The sequence below is a fragment of the Chroicocephalus ridibundus genome, chromosome 4, assembly GCF_963924245.1.
Source record: "Chroicocephalus ridibundus chromosome 4, bChrRid1.1, whole genome shotgun sequence".
In the NCBI taxonomy this organism is placed as follows: domain Eukaryota; kingdom Metazoa; phylum Chordata; class Aves; order Charadriiformes; family Laridae; genus Chroicocephalus; species Chroicocephalus ridibundus.
Window position 1 is genome coordinate 44,546,525 of NC_086287.1, and position 26,849 is coordinate 44,573,373.

The following is a 26,849-nucleotide window of genomic DNA, read 5'->3' on the forward strand; positions in this document are numbered from 1 at the left end:
GGCAACTTTAGAGCTAAGTCTTCCATCTTGTCCCAGACTTCACAGATGCTGATCTGCTCAAAAAAAATGATGTGCTATGTTTCTCCAGAAAGGAAATCAACTGATTCAAGACAACCATTATGCTGCAGTTTCTATCCAGGAGAAGATGTCAGAACTTCAAAAGAAGTGGAAGGAATTGTATGGCAAGATGATAGAGAGAGGTGACAAGCTGAGACAAGCTGGGCAGCAAGAACAGCTCATGGAACTGCTCCAGGTCAGGGAGTGGTGGGGAACAGAGGGGAGGAATTGCCTAGGAGCCTGGTTCCTCTGTCATGTGGTTCTCACAAAAAAGAACAGGATACCATCCAGATGAAAGTGTATTTTAAGGTGTCCATTTTGCCTACAGTCTCAGGAGAAACTGTATATAACACTGACCAAGCTCACTCCAAAGCTACGAGCAGGGTAACGGAGCGAGCACAGCACCAAGGTGCAAAGCTGTTGAACTTGGGCTCAGCACTCCATCTGTGTAGCGAACCTGTACTGGGAAAACAGTCAAAACCCTCTGCAAGGATCCATGCTGTGCAAACATAACTGCTTGCTTGGAGTCAGTTTGGGGGTTAGAGAGATTGCACAATATTAAGTACATTGGCATCCAGGCAAATTGTATAAGAGGAACAATGTGCTGTGAAGCTCTTTTGATACCAGTATGTCAATGAACTACTGTTGTGTTGTAGCTACAACCTGAAGCCTTTGAAGATGGATGGTTTTGTATTATGTCACTGCAGATAGTTCAAAGAGACTGTTTTTAATTATGTGCTTTAGTGTCTCAGAGAGAAGAGTACTCCAAAATAGTATGCAAAGTAAAATATTACCAGGAGATGCCTCTTAGAGACACCTGGCCATCATGTTACCAAGAAAGGATTTATGGATTTAAAAATTGTGTCCCAAAAGCTGTCATGGGAGGTCTGAGTGAAAGAAAATGATGTTGAAAGGTCAGTACAAGTGTGCCGTAATCTTTTCCTGGCAGGATGCCAAAAAGAAGATAGAGAAAATTGAGAAAGTTCTTCAGGAATCTGAGACAGGCCATGATTTGCGCTCCAGCCGTGATCTACTCAAGCAGCACAGACAGCTGGAAAATGAGACACGTGAGCTGGCAGAGAAAATGAACTCTATTGTATCTCATGCAAGGAAAATGGCCACCAATCACTTTGACTCCCAGAGGATTCTAGATGAAACACAGAAATATCTGAAAAGGTGAGGTGTCACTCTCTTTTTGTCTCCACCCCTTGTGACAAATAACATTTTTTGTTCTACCTTCTAGAAAATGCCTTTCAGATGGTTAGATTTAACCCATATTCAGGAATGATTTCTCCTCCCAGTTGTACCACAACTGTGCTTTGATCTGCACCTACTCAGATACCTGTTGACCCACCTCAGCCTTTATTACTGGACCTTGCTTACTGCCTGCTGCGCTCCTCCTCTAGTCCTTTGCTTACCCATAGGTAATCCACTGCGTTCTAAGAGGTGCAGGGATCCACCATTCAATAGTGACTAGTTCCTTAAAACATCACAGGAGAAGCCTAGGACTTCAAAAGTGTAAATCACTGTTCCTCTGCTTACATTTAGTGTTATTGTATATGTCTACTTGCCCAAAGTAGCCTGCTGGAGAAGGGATTCTTGTATGTGCGGCCAGCAGTAACCATTGAAATTTAATTGCAAAGAAGCGTCCAGTGTTTTCTAATCTTCACAGTGGTATCATAGCCTAATTCCCTTGGAAGAATCAGGATAAAGCTTTGTTTTAACATATATTTAATGGATGACCCCTAGGTTTGAGTCTTTGCAAGCACCTCTTGATGAGAGGCGTAAGTTGCTGGAAGCTGCAGTGGATCTCTATGAGTTCTACCATTATCATGACATGGAACTGAACTGGATTAATGAGCGATTGCCTATTGCCCATTCTACCAACTGTGGGAAGTCCTTGGATGTGGCTCAAAGCCTGTTGCAAAAACACAAGGTAACTCATTTAATCAAGCATATTATAGCATGTTGGCACATTGCATTTCACCTCAGTCTGCAAACCAGTGCCTGCGCTGTTCTCCTTTACCTTCAGGAAGGCCATTGCAAGCAAAATGTGTTGCCCCACTTTCAATTAGTACATTCACTGTTTCCAGCACTAGCCAAGCTAAAATGGTTCCAGTGAGTTGAGAGAAGTCAGCAATGTGGTGATGATTTTCAGAGGAAACATGAAAAGTCCTGTTTGAAGTATTATTATTATGAGAAATTTTATATTTCTTTCCATTAAAAGTGAATAGAAAGCTAGTGTACCTCACACTAAATAGGAAAAACAAGTCTTTTGCTTTTTGGGTTGATCTGGGTTGAATGTTTTGACTGTTTTATGCTCATCCTATTTTAGTTCTGTGCTTGCTGCTTCGTTATACATGCAGTCTTGAGGTATGTGCATGCTAGATTCTCTAAGAAACCACTAAACAGCCATTTAATGTTTATTTTAGTTGTGTACTTCTTGTAAAATGGTTTGAACAAGCCACAGTCAATATATTTATAAAGACGAGTTAACTCTGATTTCTGGAGAGTTCGATTCTTTGTAGCAGTTCCTCAACAGCCCGAGGGGCACCTCAGAGCTGCCCTGCACCACAGGCAACACTGATTTTGCAGTATCTGGATTGCAAATTCCATGAGAAAGTTTGTAAGACCAATGAGGAGGCTTTATGGAGCAGGACTCTTAATGATTTTCATGGTACTGTTGACAATGTCTCTCTTCCCATCATCCTCTAGGCCACTCATCTGGGATGTTTTATTTTTCCATCAGCAGCTTAACACTCTTTTCTGAATCCCCCACCTTTCTGTCTCATCCCTTGTTCTGCTCCATCTCTGGGCAGAGACCCTGAGATGCTCCCCTGGCTGCTGGGCAGGGAAAGGGGCAGGTATATGGTAAGGGGAAGGGGTAGAACCATGCCAGAGCACTAAGCTGAGGACTTCGGTGAGTAATGCTGAGTGTGTAGGGAAGTTAAGGGATGTCTGATGCCTCCTTACGGACTCCTATCTCCTCCCTTAATGGCAGCACCAAGAGCAGAGCATTGTACAAGCAGGACTAGGACCAGTGGCTGAGGCTGCAACTGTTGTAGAAACAGACAGTCTTTGTGTCCACTGGCTATACTCTGCCCACTGTCACCAGCTGGCAGTTTTGATTAGGACTAGGAGCACATAGACTTTCTTTGTCCTCACATACTCTTCCTTTATTCTTATTTTTTCTTTTATGTCATTATCAGGAACTGCAGGCAGAAGTGAATGCCCACAAACAGCAAGTCCAGCGGGTCCTGGATAAAGGAAAGACAATGGTTGTAGGCCAGCATCCATCAGCTCAGAAAATAAGTGAGAAATGCCAGGAGCTCGTGACTGCCTGGCAGGGCTTGGAGAAGGCCTGTGAGGAAAGGATGAAGCAGCTGCAGCACTCAGTTGGCTTCCAGGAGGTACAAATTACAGCAAAGTCCTTACACAGTAGCTTCTTCAGACAAACAAGAGGACCGAAGTTTTAAAGTGAATAACAAAACAGCTTTGCTGGGACTGATATTCACTTCAGTTGCTTGAGGCCAGACTCATGGGAATGGAGGGCTGGGTTGCATAGCTGAATGCAGCCCCCAGTCCAGAACTGCTGTTCTAGAGTTTTGCCTTGGACTCTGTACCCATTCAGAGCACTAAGATTATGGTTGTGTGTAGAAGACACATTTCTCCTAGTAGTATCTCCTTTCTCAATATCTTTATACAGCCTGAGGCTTTGACTTAAGTAATGCAATGGATCCTGAATTGACCCTTCATACTGGAGACTTATGACAAGGAATTCAGAAAAGACAGGATCTCTCGTGCCATCCAATATTTGCCTGATCCAGGCAACAATGGTCCAGGCAACAGAATGATACTGAGTAACTGATAACACTCTCTCACTCTGACAGAGTTAGGACTTTCAGCCCTATTATTTTCAACAGGATACTGGCCCATTATGTTAGTTTGTTTAAAAAAAAAAAATAATTGCCTGCAAATATTTATCTTGGTAGTCCACATTTTCTGTCATCAGTCGGTCATGCAGAAGTGCAGTTCTTCAGATAACACATGCAGTTTTGTAGACGTAAACAGCATTTGCACGGCCGACCTAAAGTATGTTCCCTGGGGAATTTGGTCATGTGGCTCTTATTTACTCCGTCTATACAGCTGTCTATACTATTGGCTTTATGAAGCCTGATTTTTATAGGTGACTTGACCTTCTCAGGAAGGTGAAGGGAAAATATCACACTGATATTATACAGTTAGCCCCTGTAAAGGGGTAAAGGTAAAGGAAAAGTCAAGTAAGGATAGTGATGTGAAGAAAGAGAAGTGAGACAACTTGAAACTTACTGCTTTGATGCCTGGAGAAGACCTTAGTTATCCTGCACTGAAGTCTTCCATCTGTGGCCTCCTTCCCTTTCATATGACTTGGCAGAACAACAGTGTGGAACAGTAGTTCTTGGGATTAAATATTCTTTATTTGTTATTTAATAAAACATCACAGTAAATCTTACAGTGCATTTAGAATTTATTAGGTCAAATAAATGACATGAGTATTTTGAAAGTTGAGGTAGAAACTAATTTGCTTTCTCTTTAACTGATAGTTTTTAATGAATACTTCAGACCTGGAGGCTTGGATAGCAGAAAAACATCCACTTGTGACAAGCAAGGACTATGGTAAGGATGAAGATGGAACACTGAAACTCCTCAAGAAACATAAGGTATTTCTCTGCTTCAATTCTGTGTGCTGGCCTGATCTTCTGGTCTGTCTGTGGCTGTAAAATTTTCTGTCTCATTGGTACTTAAGTATCCATCCATCTACAAGATATTTCACATTGATGTGTGTCTATGTGTGAATGGACTGATAGAAGAGTTCAATGCAGCTTATTAATATGGTTGGAAAAAATGTAATTTGGGGAAAAAGGAGAATGGTGAATATTCTCATCTTATTTTTCTGAGGCCTAAACTGACTGAGATCTGCTTTTCAGCCTCAACAGGTGCATGCAGAAGCCTTATTTTTTTTTTTCCCTAGAATCTAAAATCAAAGATAGAGATAGTGTATTATTCCAGGAATACTTTTATCTGCCTAATAGTGCATTAGGAATTTCTCATTGTCTTTATTCACATAATTTGTTTGAATTTGTGTACACTTTTTTTCAAGAAAAAGTTGCTAGAAAATGATCTAAAATGGATCAAGTCCTGGAAACATCACATGCTTCCAGAAAGTTTTTCTCCTGTTTTAATATCTCAATGCCTACATCACAGGCTGGTACAAAAGTTCAAACAGTGTGTATGTTGGAAAACTGGCTCTCAGTCAACTCTTTTCTCTGCCAGGCACTGGAGCATGAGATTGCCATTTACCAAAATTTGATGAAAGAACTGAGTGAAAGTGCCCAAACTCTTCCTCTTCTGGGCTCCATCCAGTATGTTGAGGTTGATGCACCAAAGGAACAAGTTCGTTCAAGACTCCAGGAGTTGCAGGAACTAGCAGCAGCAAGGTATAAACTAGAACTGCCCCTTGGATCCTAGGTTTGATTCAAAGCCCAGTGAAGTCAATAAAGGTTATTTCCAGTTACCTCACTGTAATTTAGATCATATCCATTATCTCCCCTTTTTTCAGTTGTATTTAGGCAATCGCTTGTTTCTGTATTAGAATTCTGTGCACCTATGAGCTTTTCATTGTTGCTAAGCGAGAACTCTACATTTTATTCAGGGAGTTTTGCTACGTATTAGGGATTTGAAGCCCCCGGCTTTCCTCTTTACCCTTCATCGTCCTCCTGTAAAGTGACTGGAGATGCCAGATTCTGACTTGCCTTTGTGGTATTTGGAGTCTACTATCAAAAGGAAAAAAATGTTTTTAAAAGAATTCCTTAATGTTGCTTGAAAATTACTTAATTCATTACATAGCAGAAGGCAGATAATTACAGTTACACTTATCTTTATGCCCAGTGGTTGTGCTAGTATAGGAAGGGGTTTATTCTTAAATAAGTCATTTATTTTTCATTTCATTTCCTTTCTGTTATTGTTACAGTAAGATGTTTACAACAGGACCATTTACTTGTATACAGGGTTTTTAAACACTTCTGGTTTGTTGTCAGGAAGGAACAAATGTCTGAACAGTTTAGGTTTTTCCCCCACAAAAATTTCACTCAGAAAAGGAATGGGGCTCGGCAAATAGAGTAACAAATCAATGAATCTGAATACTAGAATAATTAAGCCTAGAGGAAATCCTGATATTTTATCTTTTGTTTTTATTCTTGTTTACAATTATAAAAGTAAAAGCATCAATAGAAAATCCTGTGAATGAAAAGTTCAGAAAAATGAATACTCAATCTAGAAATATCAAAGTGCTTGTGTGTGTTGAACCCAGAAATGTTTTGTGTTCATTCATGCTTGATGTTAACCTGGGTCTCATGGTGCCTCATTGGTGCTCTGGTTTGTACCTCTGGTCTGCATTTCCCTTGGCGGGCTGGACTCTCTCAGCAGGCTACATCTCTTGTGGTGACCATTTGTGATTCAAAAAGCGAAGCCAGGTTCATCTTTCCTGGAATATTTGCACAATGGCCAGGCGCTGTTAGAAGCTGGAAAATTGGTATTTTCTTTACTGTGGAAGGCCTGTAACATGTCAGGCTATATTGTAAGATACTCTAGATGATCAGAAATATGCGTCAGGTTGCAGCAATTTTGCTGAACAGGCAATATGAACAGAATTGCATAAAATGGCTTTCATAGCACTTGCCTTCCTGGGGCACCATCCTCAGAAAGATTTCTTTCTCATTTCCATAAGTACCACAGTTATTTTTAGAAAGACAGATCAGGACAGATCTGGAAAAAAACCAAGGGTATTCTTATGGGAAGGTAAAAAACCAACCAACCAACCCACCCTCGCCCCCCAAAAAAAACCCACCAAAAAACAAAACCCCCAAAAACAAAACAAGCAAACATTTTGTGGATAAATAGGAAGAAAATTACTGATTGCCCTCCTCTTGTGTTTCTTTGGTCTAATTGTATTGTCTTGTCTCTTTCCCCTACCAGAGGGAAGAAGCTGGATGAGACTCTTGTCTTGCATGAGTTTATACGAGAATATGAAGATCTGCAAGACTGGATCACTCATCAGAAACAAACAGCCAGCTCTGAAGACTATGGAAATGATTATGAACATGTCTTGGTCAGTTTTTTGAGTAACAGATCATAAGTCAACCGAACTGTATGCAGTGAGACCGTAAAAGATTCTAAGGTTGTCCTTGAAACCTTGTAAGACAGAGTAAGAAATAAGAATAAATAACTAGGAGACGGGAGGAGAAAGGGTGAAGAGTGGGTGGGAGGATTGATTCGATATGACAGGCAGGCAGCATTGCCTAACACTTACATCCTGTTACTATGGGGGCTGAGCTGTGTGAAACAACTGCATGCTAAAATGTCTACGCCTTCAGAGAGCAACTCCTTTCTATTTTTAATAATCAGATATTTCAGTGTGTATGCACATCTACAGCTATACCTCTTCACATAGCACAGAAACTAATCTAATGTCAGCCCATTAGAAATCAATAGCCATTCAGAATCCTCATTTTTATAATTTATTTCAAAATATCTTGTGTCCTAAGTCTTAAAATTGGACTGCATTATTCAGTTGTAGTACTGAATACACATTTGCATTCATGAAGTGAAAACATATCACTTAATAATTGAAATCTATTGTGCATTGGATGTTTGTTTCTATACCCAGTAATAGTGTTTCTGCCTCCCATCTGCATCACAAACCTCATGTTTTGCTAATAGTTTGTAGCTCCTCATAGCCTTTGGAGGTAAAATCCAGTCATTCTCTGCAGTTTCTCCATCTCCAAATATGATCAGCTCTCTTTTGGCTGTGCTCTGATAGCTGAGCAGGTATGTTTGGGAAAAGAGGGCACTCAAAATGCCTTTTTTGTTGTTGTTGTTTTTCCTTCAAAAGCAACTTTGTGCCAAATATAACACATTCCGACACCAGTTGGAAGCAACCGGGAAGAGAGTCATGGCTTGCCAGCAGCTGGCAGACAACTTGCTGAACTGTGGACATTCTGAGGCCCGGGAAATTCGGCAGAAGCAGAAAGAGCTAAGGTAGGAGACTTGTGTTAGCTCTATAATGCTTTGTCCTTTCAGTTCACTCTCAAGGACGAGGAAGTGAGAAGGAATTAGAAAAGGATAAGGCATGTCGTCCCAATTCTCTAATTGCAAAATATGTGGTTTGCTCATTGGAACAGAGCTGCTGCCATGCCTCATTTAAAAATAGATGACTATAATGCAGACATTATCTGCTTGCTGATTTGGCTTCTTGTAAATTGCATCAGAGGTGTTTTACAAGTAAGGGGTGAATGAACTTCCTTTGCCCTTTGAAACAGGATCACCTAACTGAAAGGCTAGAAGTTTAGTTGCTTCTTTGGTGCTTCTGATTTTTGAGTTTGAATCCTATGACTGCCCTGCAGGACAACACTGAGTTAATCGGAGCTTTTTATGTCTGGCATCAGTCCAAAGTGGCCCAAAAGAGAAGCATGAAGGAATAGTAGGGTCTTACTCGGTCCTCCAAGTCCTGCATATAAAACCTGAAAAGCATATTGGAGAGGAGCGCCCTTATATAGGACCATCTCTTTAAGTGCCTGGAGCAGACAGGAGGGCATGGACGGAGTAGAGTGAAGGACATGCTGCCCTTCAGAGAATCACTCAGGTAGAATTTAATGTCAGGAATGAAAAATAAAGTAAGAGGAGGTCTTGTTTTCAGTCTTTCTTCAGACTGTTAATCTCCTTTACTCCTAGTTTGAATGTTTTACATGTTTCTTTTCCTCGTCCTCCCTTTTAGGAACTCCTGGGAGGAGCTGTTGGAAATTGCCAGATTACGAGGTGAGCGACTGAGAGATGCTGAGACGATTCACAAGTGTTACCAAGATTTGACAGATGCTCTGGCCCATATTGAGGTAAAAAATAATGGGAAAGTCTCATATAATGAGAATTTCATTTCAACTTAATTTGTGGATGATTCTCAGCATGCTTACTGCTGACTTCTAAAAAAAACTCGCTAAGAAACCTATGTGATTACTCATGGTGTTAAAAAAAAGAAATCCTGGGTAATCCTTAGACGTCTGACCGGTCAGATTATGAGAACCATTGGTGAGACCAAGTGCAGCTAGAGTTGCTGATCTGTGAGATAAGCTGAGAAGACCAGGGCTTGAACTAAGTTGTCTCACAGTGCAATGCATATAGTAATATTGTTTGTAGTCATCAGGCCTGACTAAGAAACTGTTTACTGCCTCATTTTGGTTCTTCTTTGTACACTATTGTAGCTTTATGTGCTGAAGAAAGACCTGTCTTGTGAAAAAGGCATTTGTCTGGATTACAGTGACCGTTAGCCTGGAAATTGTCAGGCAATTGTGTGACCTGATGCAAAAAACTGAGCCAAAAAACTTTTCCTTTCATTTCAGTGCCCACTACTGGCAATAATCTCAAACAGTCCCAGCGTGAAAACTGCAGGGAGAAGTCCCAATGAAAATCTTCAGGCTGCTGTTCTATCTGAGCATCCTGAAGAATTTCACGGTGAAATCACATCCTTGCTGTAATGAGAGGTGTGGTTTCCATAATACAAATGCGTACAGGAGGAGGCAATCCAACAGAGCTTGCACTGTTTGCAAGGCAACAGGGCTTTGTTAGGTTACATGCAGTAGATTTTCTACTTGCTTGTGCTGGCAGAGGCTGCCTTATTCAACTATTCTGTTATTCCTGTTTTCTTTCCCTGTCATGAATGGAAAATCAAATATCATAATATTTCACTGTATACCAGCTGGGGTTTTCAGAACCTGGTGCATATTTAACTTCAATGATGAAGTAGCTAATTCTGTGGCAGCGACAAGGGATAGTTCAGAAACACTTCGCTGACCATGCTGATTTTGGCCCAGGCAAACAAATACACACCTCTTGCATAGCATCTTGTTAATAAGCTTCTCTGCTGAGTGGGAGGACAGTTCAGTCATCTTGCCTGTCCCTTCCTGTGTACCCGCTGGTCAGATGTCTACCAAGGAAAGCCATTTCTTATAGAAACATAGTACTAGAAGATCTTGCTTAAGTTACCAACGCCAGTGCCATCATATCACAGGCAACTACAACATGTATCTCCTTTTACAGCACCTTACCAAGATGTGTTGTGGGTATCCCAAACCAGCTTGTGAATCTGTTACAGAAATGTACTTATCCAATGGTTAGAAATGTTCTTCTAGTTTTCACCTAAATTGACCTGGAGCAAATTTCTAATCATTTTATTCTAGCAACAGTGTTGTCCTTCAGCTGAAGTGCCTTTTCTTTTTGCTTGCTGTTTCCCAGTGCATGTCTGTGTAACAACTAAACTCAGAACCTTTGTTGACCTAAATAAATGTTTAAGTCTCCTTTTATGTGATGGTTTCTCTGTTTCTCTCATCTTAATGGTAATCTTTCTTTGCATATATGCCATTTTTAACTGATCTTTCCTGAGCATACGTAATTAATTTTTTATCTAGAAGGGGTTCACAGGTAGATCACCTGTATCGCAAAGGATGGCCTGAAACTGTTGGTTGTTAATGCTACTTTAAGAATTCACTATATGTCACTGCAGTAGCTATTCAAGATTGCCTCTCAACTCAAAGCCTGGAAGACATTCTATATTGTCTGATCGAGGAAAGACTGAATATCTCTCTCGGTCCAGTTGGGTAGCTTAATCACTAAGACACTTACAAGTGAGTTACTAGGACAGATGTACTATGACAAATTTTTCCAGCTTCCTTTTACCTATCATACTTGAGTAACCCAGGATGTTCTTAACTGTGCAATGTGAGTTGCATTACACAAAATTGCTGAAGTAGGCTTGTGATGTGTTTTGCTTGGAAGTAGAAAGTTACAAAGCTTTCTCTGATTTCTTCCTTCCAGGAGAAGTCTAAAAGTATTCCAGATGATGTTGCTAAAGACATGAGAGGTGTGCAAACCCAGCTCCGGAACCATGTGGCCCTGGAGCACGAGCTCTCTGGGAATGAGCAGCAGGTAATGAAAGTCATTTGTGGTCTTTAATGTGTGGACAAAATTCAAGTTTCCAAGATAATCATAGTAATAATTTGGTATTGTGAACCAAATTATTACAGGCTCTCTCTGAGAACCTGGAAATCTCTAAGGATCTTCCTTAGTCTTCTGCTTTTTTAGTGTGTTCAAGGTTTGATGGTAATGATGAAGTACGTCATTTAAAACCTTACAAATAAGGGAGATATTGTAACGAGCACTGACTATTTAAGTGATTCACAGGGATATTTTTGATCACTGTTTGAAATGTATGATTATGCCAGGCTTTACGGTGTGTTTACCCCCTTCTTCAAAGTGTTAAGGGTGATTACAATGAAAAGTCCAGAATCTGTTTTATGTGCAGAGAAATGGAATATTCATTGAACACAAAATGCATTGAATAAGTATAGAGAATTATAGAAGGAATGATGGGGCAGCAGTCTGGAATTTTCAACAAGTTTAGAGGGGTAGGAGTTAGACTGTGAAAAGGAAGGTTTCATTATACAAACTTGTGAAAAGTTTCAGCTCATGAGAACAGCTGTTGTTTAGAAAGCTTCCTTGTATATAGGAGATTCGCTTAGCTTCAACTAGACCAATAAAAATAGTGTGAGTTTTCTCTTCATTCCTTTGTTTAGTAAATGTAATGGTACAGTTAAAACAGCATGTGTCATATTAAGATTACTGAAGTAGTTATCCCAGTATCATTTATGAGTGGCCTCACATCTTGGCCTTGTGGCAGATATCACTAGAACTGATCCCACCTGCTGCTTGTTACTTTTAAGATTAAAGAGCATGAGATATGCATGAGGAGAATGTAGTCACAGTTAATCTATACGGTCACTGGGGAAAACAAGGTATGGTTAGCTATTATTTGCATTACTCATTTAATAAATGGTACAGTGAAAAGGAGAAACAAAATCTGCCTGCCTATTTGAAAAAACACCATTGTGATGAGCCTTAGCGAACACTGGATGTCACTGTTATTCCATAGAACTGAAGTCAGGGAAGCTTTTGTTTAGCATGAGAAAAGTTAGGTCAGAAAATGTTGCTTAAACTGTAGTTTCATATACAATTAACATAGCCCTTATCATAACTTTTCTGATATTAGCTCGATCTCTATGACTCTCTCTTCTTTTGTCCCTGTGTATAGCTGCAGGAGCTGATCCACTCTGCAGATCATGTGCTGACCCATTGCTCAAAGAAGCAGGTGGAAGACCTGAAAGCAAAGCAGCAGGCAATAGTGACCAACTGGAAGGCCCTGAAGTCTAAAGTGGAACTGCGCAAGAAAGTTCTGGAACAAGCATACAAGTTTTACCAGTTTCAGGCACACGTAAGCACTTCTGGCTTCTGTCTGTTGGTACACAGGGGAAAGCTGCCTTCAATGTATGTGAACCATAGGTGTACTTCCAAGCTGCAAAGGTTAATGTAAAAGGCTACAGGTGCTATCTGTGTTATTAATCAAGTACTTAAGTGCTTGTAGCTATTTAGAAAGGTGTTAGAGAATAAGGATCCTTCTGTGGGAAGGGAAGACTGTATCCAAGTGTGTATGGGATAATTGATAGTTTTCAGAAATGGTCATCACTTTGCATGAGTAGCAGTAGTCAAAAGACTGCAATTCCCACTGAGTAATAAAAATAGATATTAGACTCCCATTTATAATGGCTAAAAGTTTGTTCTCTCTCTGTCAGTGCATGCAATATCCCTCACTTAACTTACTTCATGGAATGTATCAAATAGAACTGTGGTCTTTGCAGTAATGTCTCAAGTTGCTTAAACATAGTGACATGCGTATATCAGCATGATATTGTCATCTGCAATGCACAGTCGTTTTCTCTCCAAAGAACTCAGTAGGTCACTGAGCTATGCTTTGCCACAGAATATGCAAATGTCAGAAGTTTCAGCGAAGGCACTTGAGCCACACCACTGTAAATTAGTAGATTATTGCTGCAAGTGCTGCATTAGCAGGTACTAAAACAGCAAGGGTGCCCTCTTTTATCATGAAGAAAGTTGCTAATGTAGATTTCTAGAATACCTTTACATTCTTTGAATTCTTGAATTATTCCAGGCGTAACTTCAGTGTCAACTAAAGATAGTTTAAGAAAGTAGTTCACATTCTGTTTCCGTGTTTGCTGGGAACCGGAGAATATCCAGGATATGCTCACCTGGAAAAAAACCTTCCCACAAGTTTGTCTTCAGGTTGTGAGCTGTGATCAAGACCACAATAGAGTGTGCATCATGCTTTTCTGTTAGCATGAGATGCTTCTGTACATTAGGGTAATCCACTTTAAGTCTCTTAAAAGTGTTAAATCCAGCATTACATGTTATATTTAATCCAAAAATATATTGTCTAGTTGCACAGTTAGAGATGTAGGGTGTTTATGGCACTCTTGTTTTTTGAGAGTTTGTTTGGTTTGGTTTTTAACTGTTAAGAATCCATTATCTTGTGCAGAACTGTTGATGGGGAAATAAAATGAATTAGAATTTGACTTAAGGAAAATTAGAGTGGGTCTGCTGATGCAGGCGAAAGGTTCATTTGTCCACTGTCTTTCTGACAGTCATCTAAGGTTGATAGTAAGAACAACATAGTCCTCTTCTATTGTGTAGTCTTCTAACATATATTAGATTCTGAAAGTCTTCAGCCTGGGGGAGTCTTCATCAGGAGATGGATCTTGGATTTGTCTGTTAAAACATAGTCACTGAGAGTTCACTTTCTTATTGATTTCTTTCATAACTTATGTCATAAATTTAGTTATTGACTTCAGATAGAAAATGTCCTGTTGGTGGGGGTGCTTTTTTCTTTTTATTGCTGGAACCGTACAAAATACCTTTGGTTTGAGTTCTCTCTGAAATCTGTGATGCATCCTGTGATCTGAATGGCAAATCTATAGCCCATTTCTTACTCTGGCAGTGTGCCCTTTCATCTGCATTGGTAAATTTACAAGCAATGAGTCATTAATGTGCTTTCTTAACATCATAAAACAAAATGACAAAGCCAGGTGATTGTATTCTCAGTGACATGCTGAGATGAGATAATGCCTCAGGCATCACCCTGTATCTTTGATGTCAGTCTGCTGGCAAGAAGTATCCCTGAGCCGTTCAATTTTCACCTCCTTTCCTGACAATAATTCCTGAAAAAGTGAAGATCTGGTTCCGCAGATTTGGTAAACTCATCTTTCTGCCCAGATGGGACAAGTCTTAATGACTGTAAGGATCTCAGTAGCTCTAGGGTAGGTTAGAGCAGCTTTACTGCAGAATATACCCCAAATTGCAGAGTGCAAAGAGACAACTTTGCTCCCTTTCCTCTTTCAGCCCTGCCAAGAGGTCTACAAACTTAATGTTAGTCACAGCTGTTTAGTGTACTTTTTTCATTAGTATTGTTCATATGGTGTCCATGGGTCTTTTTCATTATGAAATTGTACGCAGAAGTGAAACAAAAACAAATCATCCCTTCCACGAAAAGACAATTTTGCACAATCAGCTACTGCATCTCCTTGCATCCCATCAAGTATGATTTTAGTCTGATTAAATAGCAGAGTTGACCCTAACTGACAATACACAGTAACAGTAGAGGGCTACAAATCTTCCAAGAAACTCTGTCAAGGAAGGTGAATTGAGACATAGACTCAAAGTATTTCTGAATGTTTGAGGTTCTTGTTCTGAAGTTTGCACTAGGATCTGCATGGCCTCAGTGAGGTTCTGCTTAGGAGTTTCCTGCAGACTGATGCCTAGTCTATCCTTAAACATTGCTGGCAGTGGCAGTCCAATAACCTATTATTGGCTCTTGAATTGTTCCATTGCCTTAAATATCCTGAGATTTATGGATTTTTTCCTAATGCTTAGCCTAAAATCTCAGGGATTCTTAGACATTTGCAGTGCCAGATGCAATGTCAGTGTCTATAGTGACATCCCAGCTGTGTGTGAATTAGTTTTGCAAATCAAAATGATGCCAACACGTGTGCACTACGTGGGACCCTTTAAAAGGACAACAGTCCTTTTGAAGAGTCATTTAGTAGCTGTGTTCACTGGCTTTAATAAAAGAAGTGTCTTGGCTTTAAAGCCTAAACTCTTAGGTCTGCAGATGGGCCGTTTTCAACTTTGCAGTGTTTTTCTGAAGCTATTTTATCCTGGCTGGATGGTTCACAAGCCAGATTTGAGCTGTACAAAATTTTGATGATAGGGATAAAAATCCATGGGTAAAATGGAACAGGCAAGAAACTTTTTCCATTACATATTTTCCTTCAGTGGAAAAGCCACAAGCTCCAGTGGAAAATTCACAAGAGAAAATTTTTAGTTCTCTGCAGTAAAAGAGCATTTTTCTTCAACTCTTACTATACATAACAGTCTTTTAAAATACACTTTCAGAAAACTAAAAGACCATTTACCACCTCAGAATTTAATCAACTAATCCAAACAAAATTAAACTGTAACAAAAATTAATTAATCATCCTATATAATTGCTGGTACAGTCCCTTGCAGTCCTAGTTTTTACCAACTGACACGTAAGAGCACACCACCTATTAAAGATTCAAATGAGATGCCTAAAGTGGACTGGTGAAGGTGCAGAATCAAGTGCAGAGAAAGACAGACAGAAAATGTTAAATTATTTTTGCTTGCTCAAGTCTCTTCAGTCACAATCAGAAAATAATTCTGAGATTTGTTTAAGATTTTACTTGCTCATAATTGCCTTAGCTAAATGCTGCGTACATTTTAAGATACTGTAAATGCATTTATCAGTACCTCAGATTTTGAAAGTAAACTGGCTTTATATCCTTGTTCCTTCCACAATTGTGTTTCTGTGCCAATCTCAGTCATAGTTCCACAAACCAGGAGATTAATCTTGCATACCTGATACGCTTAAGCAATTTTTTCTTACCTGTGATTTGCCTTTATTCCGCGTCTATTAGAGTGAGCTCATTTGTTTTTCACCTGAAAATTCTCACTCTCGTTTTAGAATATGTGTACAACTTAAGTTTCAAATCGACTTGTATTAGCCAAAGATAAGTCACAGAAAAATAGGGTGATATTGTTTTATCCTCTGTGAAGGAATAACACCAGAAAACACTTAAAGAATGATGGACTAAAGGGTAATAAATTATATCATGTTGTCATTGATGTGATATAACACAGTTTGATTATATTACAAAACGTGTATGATTTAACACAATATGTAGAAATTCCTACAGTCGTGTTATCCACCCTTATTAAAATTCACAGAAGTACTCTAAGCCCTAATGAAATATTTCCATTCTTATCTGTGATTTTTTTACCTATTATTCCCTTAAAGTTGAACAGTCAGCCTGCGGTTTTCCTGTCTGATATCCTAAGCTTGAGCTCTAACCTCAACTATCACATTTTCTTGGGTTCCAGGTTTGGGACTATTTCTCATGGACAGCAGAAATAATAAGGGAAATGAGAGCCAAGGAGACTATTCGGGACATATCTACTAGCAGCCTTAGACTTACCCAGCATCAACAGCTACTGGCAGAGATTGAAGCACGAGAAGAGAAGTATAGTCATGTCGTACAGCTAGGACAATCACTCTTGCAAGATGAAGAAACAGGATCCGAAGAGGTAATTGAAACTCATTTGAGTTCAGTCACACACATTCAGCTACTCAACACCAATATAACTATCATTCTATACTGTATCACACCATAAACATACGAATGTGCGTGTACACTCACACATATCCATATGCATGACCTATGTTTGCTTCAGTGTGTTATCTAGCTTGCGCACAAAAACATCTATTCCATTTCCTACTTCAGCAGTAGAAGAGTGCTGGCGTCTCCTGAGAGCCCACTGCAGCAAAACTTGGCTCATTTGAGAAGTTTGCTATGTTCTGAGCAATGGAGATAATTCTGCCCACTTCCCAAAGTTGGGTTTCCACACAAATACTAGTCTTCATATTACAGTGTTATATCCATACCAGACCAGGCTGGACAAAAACCTGTCAACCAAAGAATGAAAACACTCAAATATATGAACGACTTTAAAGATTAATTGAAACATTTTCTGTAGTAATGAATAATGCTGGTATATTTAACTCACTGGCAATGAAAGGTGGAAATCAAAATGTCAGTTTACTCAAGACAAATAGCTTCTAAGATTCTCACAGCATTTTTTACTTCTCCAGTACCTACTAGTTTACTTCTCCCCTGACAATTCATTACCACGTCTCTTGACTATTTTCAGAAAACTTCAGTTTCTGCAAATTACTCTCCCATCTGACTGAAAATTTGTTGAATATTGCAATGTATTACTATAGTAACTAGAGATCTTCGTGACTGTAAAGTCCTTTGCCTGTAGAAAAATGTAAGAAAAAATCATTTCTAGAAGGCCTGTGGATATAGAGTTTGGAGGCTGAAATGCCATGAAGTCTAACATCGAGGCATGTATTAACTGATCAGGAGAATATGCTATGTTAGTAACTTATTTAAGTATCTGTCCTATCCCAATTTGAAGTGCTGTAATTGCACCATTGTGACTAAAGATAATGGAGAATTAGGATTTAATTCTAGAAGGTACATTTGAGAAACAGTTACCTACCTTTGCTCTTGGCTTGGACTGCTGTATATTCTCTAAGAAGTGTTCCTCCATTCCTGAAAAGAGGTACCTTTGATTATCTCTCTGAGCAAATATAAGTGCTAGAACTTGTTTTACTTTTTCCTGTTTGATAATTTTGCTGCAATTTAAGGGGCTTATGCACCACTCCACTTAATCCTTTCTCCTCCCACCTTACCCTGGTCCATGGGGTATAAAGACCAACACAAGTTTTTCATTGTAAATTGTATTCAGATTCAGCAGAAACTACAGGCTCTGTTGGAAGAGAAGAAAAATGTATACAATGAATGGAAACAGAAGAAGGAGTGGCTGGAGAAAATACACCAAGAACAAATGTTCTACAAGGATTGGGATCACCTGGACATGCTCCTGAATTCACAGGAGGTACGTGAATTATAAACTTGAAATAAGCAGTTACACTTTTCAAGCATTTGAACTCTTCCAAATTAAAAGGGGCACTACTGTCACCAACAACTTAAAACCCTTGGGCCTGTGTATAGAAAAGACACTCTTTTTATCGTTATTTGCATTGTGGTATCACTCGGAGACTGTAGCAGTGCACAAGACCCCCCTTTCTTATGGGGCTTGGGTGCAGAACCAGAAACAAAAAGATGATTCTTGCCTGAAAGATAATTTTTGCAAATAAACATATGAGCTAACAGATGAGAGTCACAACGGAAGAGGGAGACAACAGCCCAGTATTAGTCAGCTTTACAAGCAGATTGCAGCATACCAACTGCTAACCACCGGCAAAATGTTTCGTAGGCTTCAGAGAGAAGGGAAATTGTAAAGAGGGTTTCAAGTAGGACAGGGAGATTACTTTGCAGGTGTTGCTGGAAACCTCACCCCAGGCTGAGGGCTAGTGCTGAGGAAATGCAACTAGTGGAAAATGAATGTTGGCAGTGTGAGTTAATCCAGGAAAAGGAACTGACTTCTCATTTTTTCAAGGGAGTTGATAGCAGTGTGGAGAACAACTACAAAAGAATTTGATTGTAAGGAATATTAGTTTCTGTTTGATGCAGTAGAGAAAGATGAGGTAGTGAAAAAAGCCCTCTCATGAAAAGAGAGGGCTGATATAGTTAATGCAAATAGACAGAACGATGTTCATATTATGATCATTTTGCAGCTCTTGAAATAGATATTTTTTTTCACCAATATTAAATTGTATTTTGTCTTTCTTGCACTTTCCTGGATTCATGGAACTATTCAAAAAGGTTCCAGCTTGAGATCCGACATTTGCTATTATAAAAATTAGTGCAGAATTCAGGAGTCTTTTCCAGTCACTCTGTGCAAATTAATGGGTTGATGGATTGCTGTAACTGGGCTGAGACTTGGCATGCAAACCACATCTATGGATTGAAGGTTGCCAAAGGGAAGGCTTGAAGCAAAGTTGAAGGAGTTTGTACCTCTGTGTCATTTCATATTAAGGAAAAATAATTCTTAATTCTCCAAGACCACTGGCAGCATAATATGTCTCTTGGTTTGTGCTGAGCTCTGATTTCCACCAGTGCTTTGCCACTGGCACTAAATCTGCTGGAAAACTGACCCTGAGCTGTGCCTTGAAGCGATACTTAACCTTTTGGGACACATGGGCTTGAAACCTTTTGGGACACATGGGCTTGAAGCCTTTTGGGACACATGGGCTTGAAGCCTTCTGCTACTCATTCTGTGAAGGAAATGCGTGTCTTCATAATTCCCTACAACTGGCACCCTTGGCAAGTATGGCCTGCATTCTGAGTTTGTGCCGAAACATGAAACCAAGAGAATTTCAGCTAGGTTCAAGTTTCTGGAATAAAATATTACATAGTTCTGCCTGTTAAAAATGTTTATTTGTTGGTTAATTAGCAAATGGCACAATTTGCATTATATCTGTCTCAAGTCCCTACCAAGCAGTGATACATCATTGCTAAGCTGCTGCATGGGGAGTGTCCTCAGGAAAACTGTAAACTCTACAAAATTCTGGCCACTGCATTCTTTCTTCTTTCATGAAATGGAGATCAGCCAACATGCAGAGGTACGGTGACTATGGCATCTGCTTTGCTGTATGTGCCTCAGAGGTAAATACATATGAATTTACTATTGCCCTATACTGTGAGGTAGATGCCACAAAAGGGATAAGTGTTCATCACAGACTGGGTAAATTCTCTTGGTAGGATCGACCACAGTGCCTGCCTCTACCACAAGTTTCTTCAGCCAAGGCAAAGCCTGAGAATGAAGGCTGTGACCTTGAAGACCACGAAAAGCAGTTCTGTTATCAGAATCTTTCTCTTGTAACATTTTCTCTATGAACTTCTAAGGAGCCCGGTACTCAGTTGTTCTCACTGTAAGGGTTCAGAAGGTGGAACAGTGAAGTGTGAGTACTTGTCTGTCCCTCCAAGCACCCCTTGATACAAATGGTATTTTATAGTCAGGGAGAATGACAAGAAAATAAGCAGAGGGGTGTAATGACAAGCTGGTCTTGTCCATATAGGTATAGAGAATGAGGGACTCACAGTCATCATATGTTCTTATGTTACTTCCACCACCCACTGCATCTGATTTTTATTTTTTTTTTGAAGAGCACTCAAGTAGAAAAGAACACTAGCTATGGAAAGCAAATTTATAAACATTTTATTTCTCATTTTTGCTTATATTTAATCTTCAGAAGATTACAACTGTTTGAAGAACTGTTGCTTTTGTGAGAGGTCTGTGCATGTAAAGAATTACAGTTGCGTGTTCACAGAGTTTCTGTTATAAAATACCTCTGATATTGTAGTCAATGACCAAGTATCTACCTGTAGTCTACAAGAGAAATTACAGAACACCATGGATTTCTAAATTGGTATCCGGATATCAGTCAGCCATATGTCTCCTCCTTCACTGACACTGTCCCTATCATCGCTGAGCTATCACAATGCCTGGAAGAGACTGTTATGTATTAATGCTCAAAGTTAATCCAGGAAACATATAAGTGCTGTTAGGTCGAAGAAGAGACACTGATTTTGTTCATATCCAAGGATGCAAACAAACAGATCCTCAGTAAGCTCTGAGCATTCAGGATGAGTTTTAATTTTCACTACTCTCGATGCACCAATCAGGCCGATACTGTGCATAGCTTTCCTTTCAGGAATTACTAGCTTTCCTCCATCATGATAACTCACTCCTGTGTTGTCCGTTCTTGTCATCTTGTTTTTAACCCACAGCTGACACTGAGTAAAACTACCATGAGAAAAGGCAGCTGCCCGAGGAACATCAGCTTGCCTCAGAGCTAAAGAGTATCAATGAAAGCACATCTCAGCTGTACTTCACAAATTCCACTGCTACCTGCTAATTTAAAATCATATTTTACTGTCTTTAAGTCAATTTTACTGATTTGAGACCTGGCAATGTTGGTGATAACCTCAGTGTCCAGAGCAATGTCTGTCCACAGTGAGTATAGATACAGAGTGATGCAGGTTTAGGCTATTATGCTGATGAGAAGATAGAAACATGTGTTTACATACAAAATAAGATGTATCTTTGGAGAATTTATGGGATGAAATCAATAAAGAAAGCAAATCATTGCAAGAAGAGGCTCATTTGCTGCTCTTTATGGAAGGAATTTACCTTCTGATGGTTTCTAGTCCTTCCTTAACATGTGCTGCCTGGCCCTGAATAGAAATCATAGAATCTTGGAATGGTTTAGGTTGGAAGGGACCTTAAATGGCCATGGGCAGGGACACCTTCCACTAGACCAGGCTGCTCAAAGCCCCATCCAGCCTGGCCTTGAGCACTTCCAGGGTTGGGGCATCCACAACTTCTCTGGGCAACCTGTTCCAGTGCCTCACTACCCTTATAGTGAAAAATTTCTTCCTAATATCTAATCTAAATCTACCCTCTTCCAGTTTGAAGCCATTACCCCTCGTCCTTTTACTACATGCCCTTGTAGAAAGTCCTTCTCTGGCTTTCTTGTAGGCCCCCTTCAGATACTGGAAGGCTGATATAGGGTCTCCCTGGAGCCTTTTCTTCTCCAGGCTGAACAACCCTATCTCTCAGCCTGTCTTCATAACAGAGGTGCTCCAGCTCTCTGACCATCTTCGTGGCCCTCCTCTGGACCCACTCCAACAGGTCCAAGTCCTTCTTATGTTGGGGGCTTCAGAGCTGGATGCAGTACACCAGGTGGGGTCTCACATGAGCAGAGTAGAGGGGCAGAAGAAATGGCAACTTTGTTCTGATTCCTCTACAGCTAGATTTCCTGTATTCCAAGAATATCCCCCATTTCTTTTGTTCTCCTGTCTCTAAGTGTGATCATTCTTCAAACAGGTTATTCTTGTGCTGCAGGACTCCCATCTAAGTGAGGGAGAAATAGCAAGAACTGCAAAGCTGTCTTTTGCCTTATGGATCAGTATATACAATTTGACAGTGAACTGAGGTTCCTGAGTGACTATTTGTATTTTACTTCTCTGCATTTGAAGAGCTATTGGTAGAGGAATCTGTTCCTTTTGGATGGAGCTCTATTACGACTATATGGAGTTAAAATGTGGCTGCATAGTAACGCAAGACTTCTCCCTAGGGAGACAGGCAGGCGGGTAGGAAAGCAGTCCTTTCAAACACGCTCTGAAAAAGTATTCAGCCAAGACATCAATTGAAGACTCCCAAGCCACTTTCCCAATGGGAATAATGTCATTTGCTGCTTTCAGAAAGGACAAAAGCAAACACACTTTCAAAAAAGATTCCTATCAGACAAACAAGTATAAGCAACCTTTCTACCCCTTGTGTTTCTTCTGACTTTTGTGTCTGAGGCAAAGCTCAGTCACGTGTATTTCACTTTGCAGATCTGCAAAATACGTGTGTAAGAAAGCAGCTTCTGTCATCCCATAATTTTTGGATCCTATTTTCCCAGTACTTCATATGCCTTAAAACAAGTCTCTCCCCCAGCAGCAAGGAACAAGGGAAGGAAGAAGGCAAGAGAGTGTTTTAAACTAAGAACTACTACTGAGAACTGCTCTCATTCGCAGTCTGTGCCAGTGTGACAGGTTTGACTTTATGCCAACATCTTATATTACATCCAAGTTATTTAAACCTTCGAAGGATTTCTGCAGAATTTAGTCTAAGATTGTTCTACGCTAAAGAAAATAGAGCACATGTGGAGAAAATTAGGAAAACATCTATCTTTTTAAAATTTTTTTATTATGAATTCAGTTGTGCCATTGCGTGGAACTGTTGTAGGAAACTCTCCTAAGAGCTGTGAACTGAAATCGTGCCATTCGGAGTGCAGACAAGAAACAGCTGAAAAAGAGAAGGAAGAAAAAAACAATCACTTTTGCTTTGAGCAGAAGCGTTGTCCAGTACGCTCTGCTCTGTTCTAACCTTTTCATGGCAGCAGATGCATTGCTCAGGTTAGCTGCTCTCCTTTTTTTCACGGATGAAATAACAGCGAGTTCGCAGGCTGTCTCTGGCAGGCGTTTTTGGCTCCCTCCTACTCTGTCTGCAGTCTCACTGTCAGAACACTCAGGGAGCAGAGCCTCATGCTCTATAATTTATCTTTCTGCCCATCCCACTCTCATATCACTTTGCAGATGTGACAGGCGGTGGTAGCAGTATTAGAAGAGCTGCGCGTTTTCCTTTTGAATGTGGATTTTTTTAGTTTATAATTTTTTTCCTGGAGACTGTTTATTCATCTCTCATTCCTTTGCTTCAGAGGAAGAATGGAAATTTCCAGTGCCAAAGGAAAAAGGATTAGGAGTTGGTTTTAAAAACAGGGGGAAAGGCAAGCTTCTGTGGCTTTGATTTTTGCATCGTTTAGGACTAAGCTTCAGAATGTCATGCAGGGACCATCGCCGCAAACTTTCATCTGCAACCTATGTCTCCACTGCGGAAGTGATGCTGTCTTCCACCAGAATGACCCCACCTCCTCCTTTTGAATCTGCTGTGCGGGACAGGCCTTTTCAAAAGATGCCAGCATCAGCATGGCACCCTCCCACAGGTCTATCAGTTGCAGAGCTTGCTCCAGGAAATCCCAGCTCATCACCAAGCAGTGTGTCTTCTGGAGCTTACTGTTCAAGGCTAGATGTCGTCCTGGCACACACAGACCACAGGAAATGTTTCAGGAGCGCTAGTCACCGTGTCAGTCCTCCTGATGAGACGTCCAGTTGTTCCAGTCCTCCCAGGAACCCTCGCGGTCATGGGTATGGGGGTTCTGGCACTTGGTCAACATCTGCATCTTACAGACAATATTCAGAAAGAAAAAAAAGCATTCATCGTATTTCTCCTGAAAAAAACGATTCCTTGAAGCTTGCTGTATCTTTGCCCTCTGATGTCCTTTCCTGCAAAGCTCCCAGCTGGACCTCACGCCTAGACATTGATCTTTCTGCTATTCCAGCTGTTTCTACGCTCCGCACCAAAAATCTGCACACATCCCGGGAACCTTGTGATTCTCTCCCACCTCAACAAGGCTGTAGCCAGTACAATGTCCAAATGCCAGACCTCCATGCTTCAGTGAAGCTTTACATTTCAACTTGCAGCTTGACGATAAAGCCTTTTCGAACAGATTCCCATGGAAGCAGTCATGCTCATTCAAGTCTGATCGTGCCACAATTAGAGAAGGTGCCTGAAACTCCGACTGGTCTTCCAACAGGATCCCAGAAACCAAAACAAGGCTTCCCTACAGGTGGGTCTCCAGCCCTTCAAATAACAAGATTTCATGTGACTTCCTCTAAGTATCCTGGCCTTCCCCAACAAACTGTCACCAGAGATATATGGCTGTCCCCAGCTGTGCTGACTGGAAGAGAAAATTTGGCTAGTGAGAATGAGGTGACAAGCAAGGATTTAAATCCAGAGCTGATTGTCTTTCAGAACCATGCTTCATCTAGGCCAGAGTTTAGGAAGACTCCACGTGATGGTCTAATACCTGCTCACCACAAGGTTTCCAAAATCACCCTCATACTTGCAACCCCTTGGACTGCCATGCCTATCCAGGTGGTAAGAGAATTTAGAAGAAGCCCAAGTCCAACAATCTTTATCAAAACACATGATTCAGACATAGCTGGTCCACCATTTCACCCTGCGGAGATTGGGGCTGGCCTCTCTTTATCAGTGAATCCAGTTTGCTGCTCAGGATTGCTTCCAAGCCATTGGGCAAGGTCTGGTCTGAGACCTTGCCAGGAAACATACACTCTAAAAACTGTATGCCGTGACAACCTTTTGACAAACATACCAGCTCACACCACATCCTCAACTCACAGAGACACAGAGGGTGCATGGTGTCCATCTATCGCTGTCAACATTGCATCCTTTGGATCTGGGAGGAGAGTGGTGAAGATTTCCATTCCATTCTAGGAACATTTGCAAACAGAAGTTTTAAGTAGTGTTATTCAAGCCACATGGATTTATTTTTGTATGCTTCCTGTCATGTTCCCACTCCCTAGAGATGACTTATGGGACAATCAGAAAGCTACTTGTGTTCTGCTGTCACTGAGGCTGCAGCTACAGCTTGATCCATCCTAAATGAAGCTGATCTGATCGAGCACTTAACAAGTGTTTCATTTTAACCATTAGAGTACTATTGTCAACGTGACATGCTCAATGCTATGCATGTACTTACAGATTTTGCATAATTGGGCCATAGTTCTCAGCACTTTGAAGGGTCAAGATTTCAGGGCCAAGAACTGGTTTTCTTCTCTGCTAGTTGGTCTGGGACCTGTGACAAATCCTCAGTGTAGTTTTTCTTAGATTTTTCTCTTTCACTGTTTTCATTTTCTTACTTGTCAGATTATGCTGTATTTCTAAATGGCTGATTCCTGGTTTTGTAACTTTTAAAAGTAATACTTGTTTTCAAAACCCTAAATATTGAAGCGTGTAGGAAGAAATCACTTTTTTTTTTCCTCCTTAGACAAAGAGAGGTACCACCCTTTCCTGAGGGAAATGAAGGGAATTTAGTCTCCACGGCATCTCAAATTTGGATATCCCAGAAAAGTTTCTAGCAGTGAAACTACAGGGACTTTAGGAAGAATTTAGTCTGCCTTCAGACAAATATTTCATAAGTAAATATTTTAATAATGGTGTTGTATGGGCATAGGATTCTAATCTAACACTTACTACTTACAGGATAGGGGTTGAGCTTTTGAATTTTGAAGGAGGGAATAGGTGAGAGGAAGGGATCGTAGCAGTTATGGGAAAACAAACACTGTGTTTTTCCCCTGCACATTTCCAATATCAGATAATTGTATTTTATGCCAGTGAGACAGCATGCAGTGGCAGGGGGGAAGGAAATTTTAAATACATTTAAAATCAGAATTTCGCATCTAGATTGTGAGGTCAGAGGCCAAAAATACAGTGATGTCAGTGTGATAAAACAGGTGTATGTATTTTCTTTATAAACAACTTCAGTGTGTTTTATTCCACTTATGGTTATAGTATGATACCTTGTTATAACTTTTACTAAGATAAAGCATAGTACAACATATTTGTGAACCATATATAATCATGATATTAAGCACATTTATTTACTTTGCTAAAACAGATCTAAATTTTTTTCATTAATTCTTTCTTGTATTTACTTTTATCAGAAGTAAGTCAAACCAAACCTTGTTATCTATCTGGGCAGAGAGTTTGGACTTGATCACATGCTGTAAGTGAGGGCACTTATAACTGGGAGTAATTCTGGCTTTTAGTACATGCTTAGATCTGAAAGATTTTCAGCGGAGTTCAGCAATCTCAGCAGCAAGCCCAGGGAAGGCAGTGGGAAGGAAGATCTGTGGAGCTTGTTACACTGTGAAGAGCAGAAGCAGGAGAAGGGAGTGGATTTGCACAAATACTTAAAATAGTTTTTCTTCTAGAGAAATAAAAATGACATTTCTTAGAAGACGGATTTCTTTTGGGGCTATGTCAGCTTCCAGTGTGTATAAATGCGGAGTTGTGGCATCTAGAGAGCATAGTTATCCTAATGACTAAAATGTTTCATTCAGTATTTCTCCCAAAGCTAGAGCTGGCCTGCACTGTCACATAAGTGCGTATATAGTACAGTTTTATTTAAAATGAACATTTTTTTTTTAGTTGGACCTTCCAATTAGTTCTGCATCAATTGGTATGTAAGAGGTCCTATGACAGTGGGGCTAAATCTATGCAATGAGCTCAGAAATATTGAAAAACTCCAGTTAAGTAGGGTTAATAACTCCATTTCTGTGCTTTGCATTGTTCATAACTTGGCTATTTGTTACATGCTGCATTTCAAATCTCAAAAAGGG

General features: G+C 40.2%; 1 protein-coding gene across 1 annotated transcript in view; it reads left to right on the top strand.

The window, feature by feature from the left end:
* Positions 1–26,849, top strand: part of SPTBN5 (spectrin beta, non-erythrocytic 5) — a 98,731-nt gene that overhangs the window by 25,952 nt on the left and 45,930 nt on the right. The window contains exons 22-34 of the mRNA XM_063332736.1: positions 89–253; positions 1,007–1,233; positions 1,807–1,993; positions 3,267–3,467; positions 4,641–4,757; positions 5,371–5,534; positions 7,072–7,204; positions 7,988–8,133; positions 8,870–8,984; positions 10,960–11,070; positions 12,233–12,412; positions 16,450–16,653; positions 17,881–18,030. Coding sequence (XP_063188806.1) covers positions 89–253; positions 1,007–1,233; positions 1,807–1,993; positions 3,267–3,467; positions 4,641–4,757; positions 5,371–5,534; positions 7,072–7,204; positions 7,988–8,133; positions 8,870–8,984; positions 10,960–11,070; positions 12,233–12,412; positions 16,450–16,653; positions 17,881–18,030 — 2,100 coding nt within the window. The remainder of the gene's footprint in view (positions 1–88; positions 254–1,006; positions 1,234–1,806; positions 1,994–3,266; positions 3,468–4,640; positions 4,758–5,370; positions 5,535–7,071; positions 7,205–7,987; positions 8,134–8,869; positions 8,985–10,959; positions 11,071–12,232; positions 12,413–16,449; positions 16,654–17,880; positions 18,031–26,849) is intronic.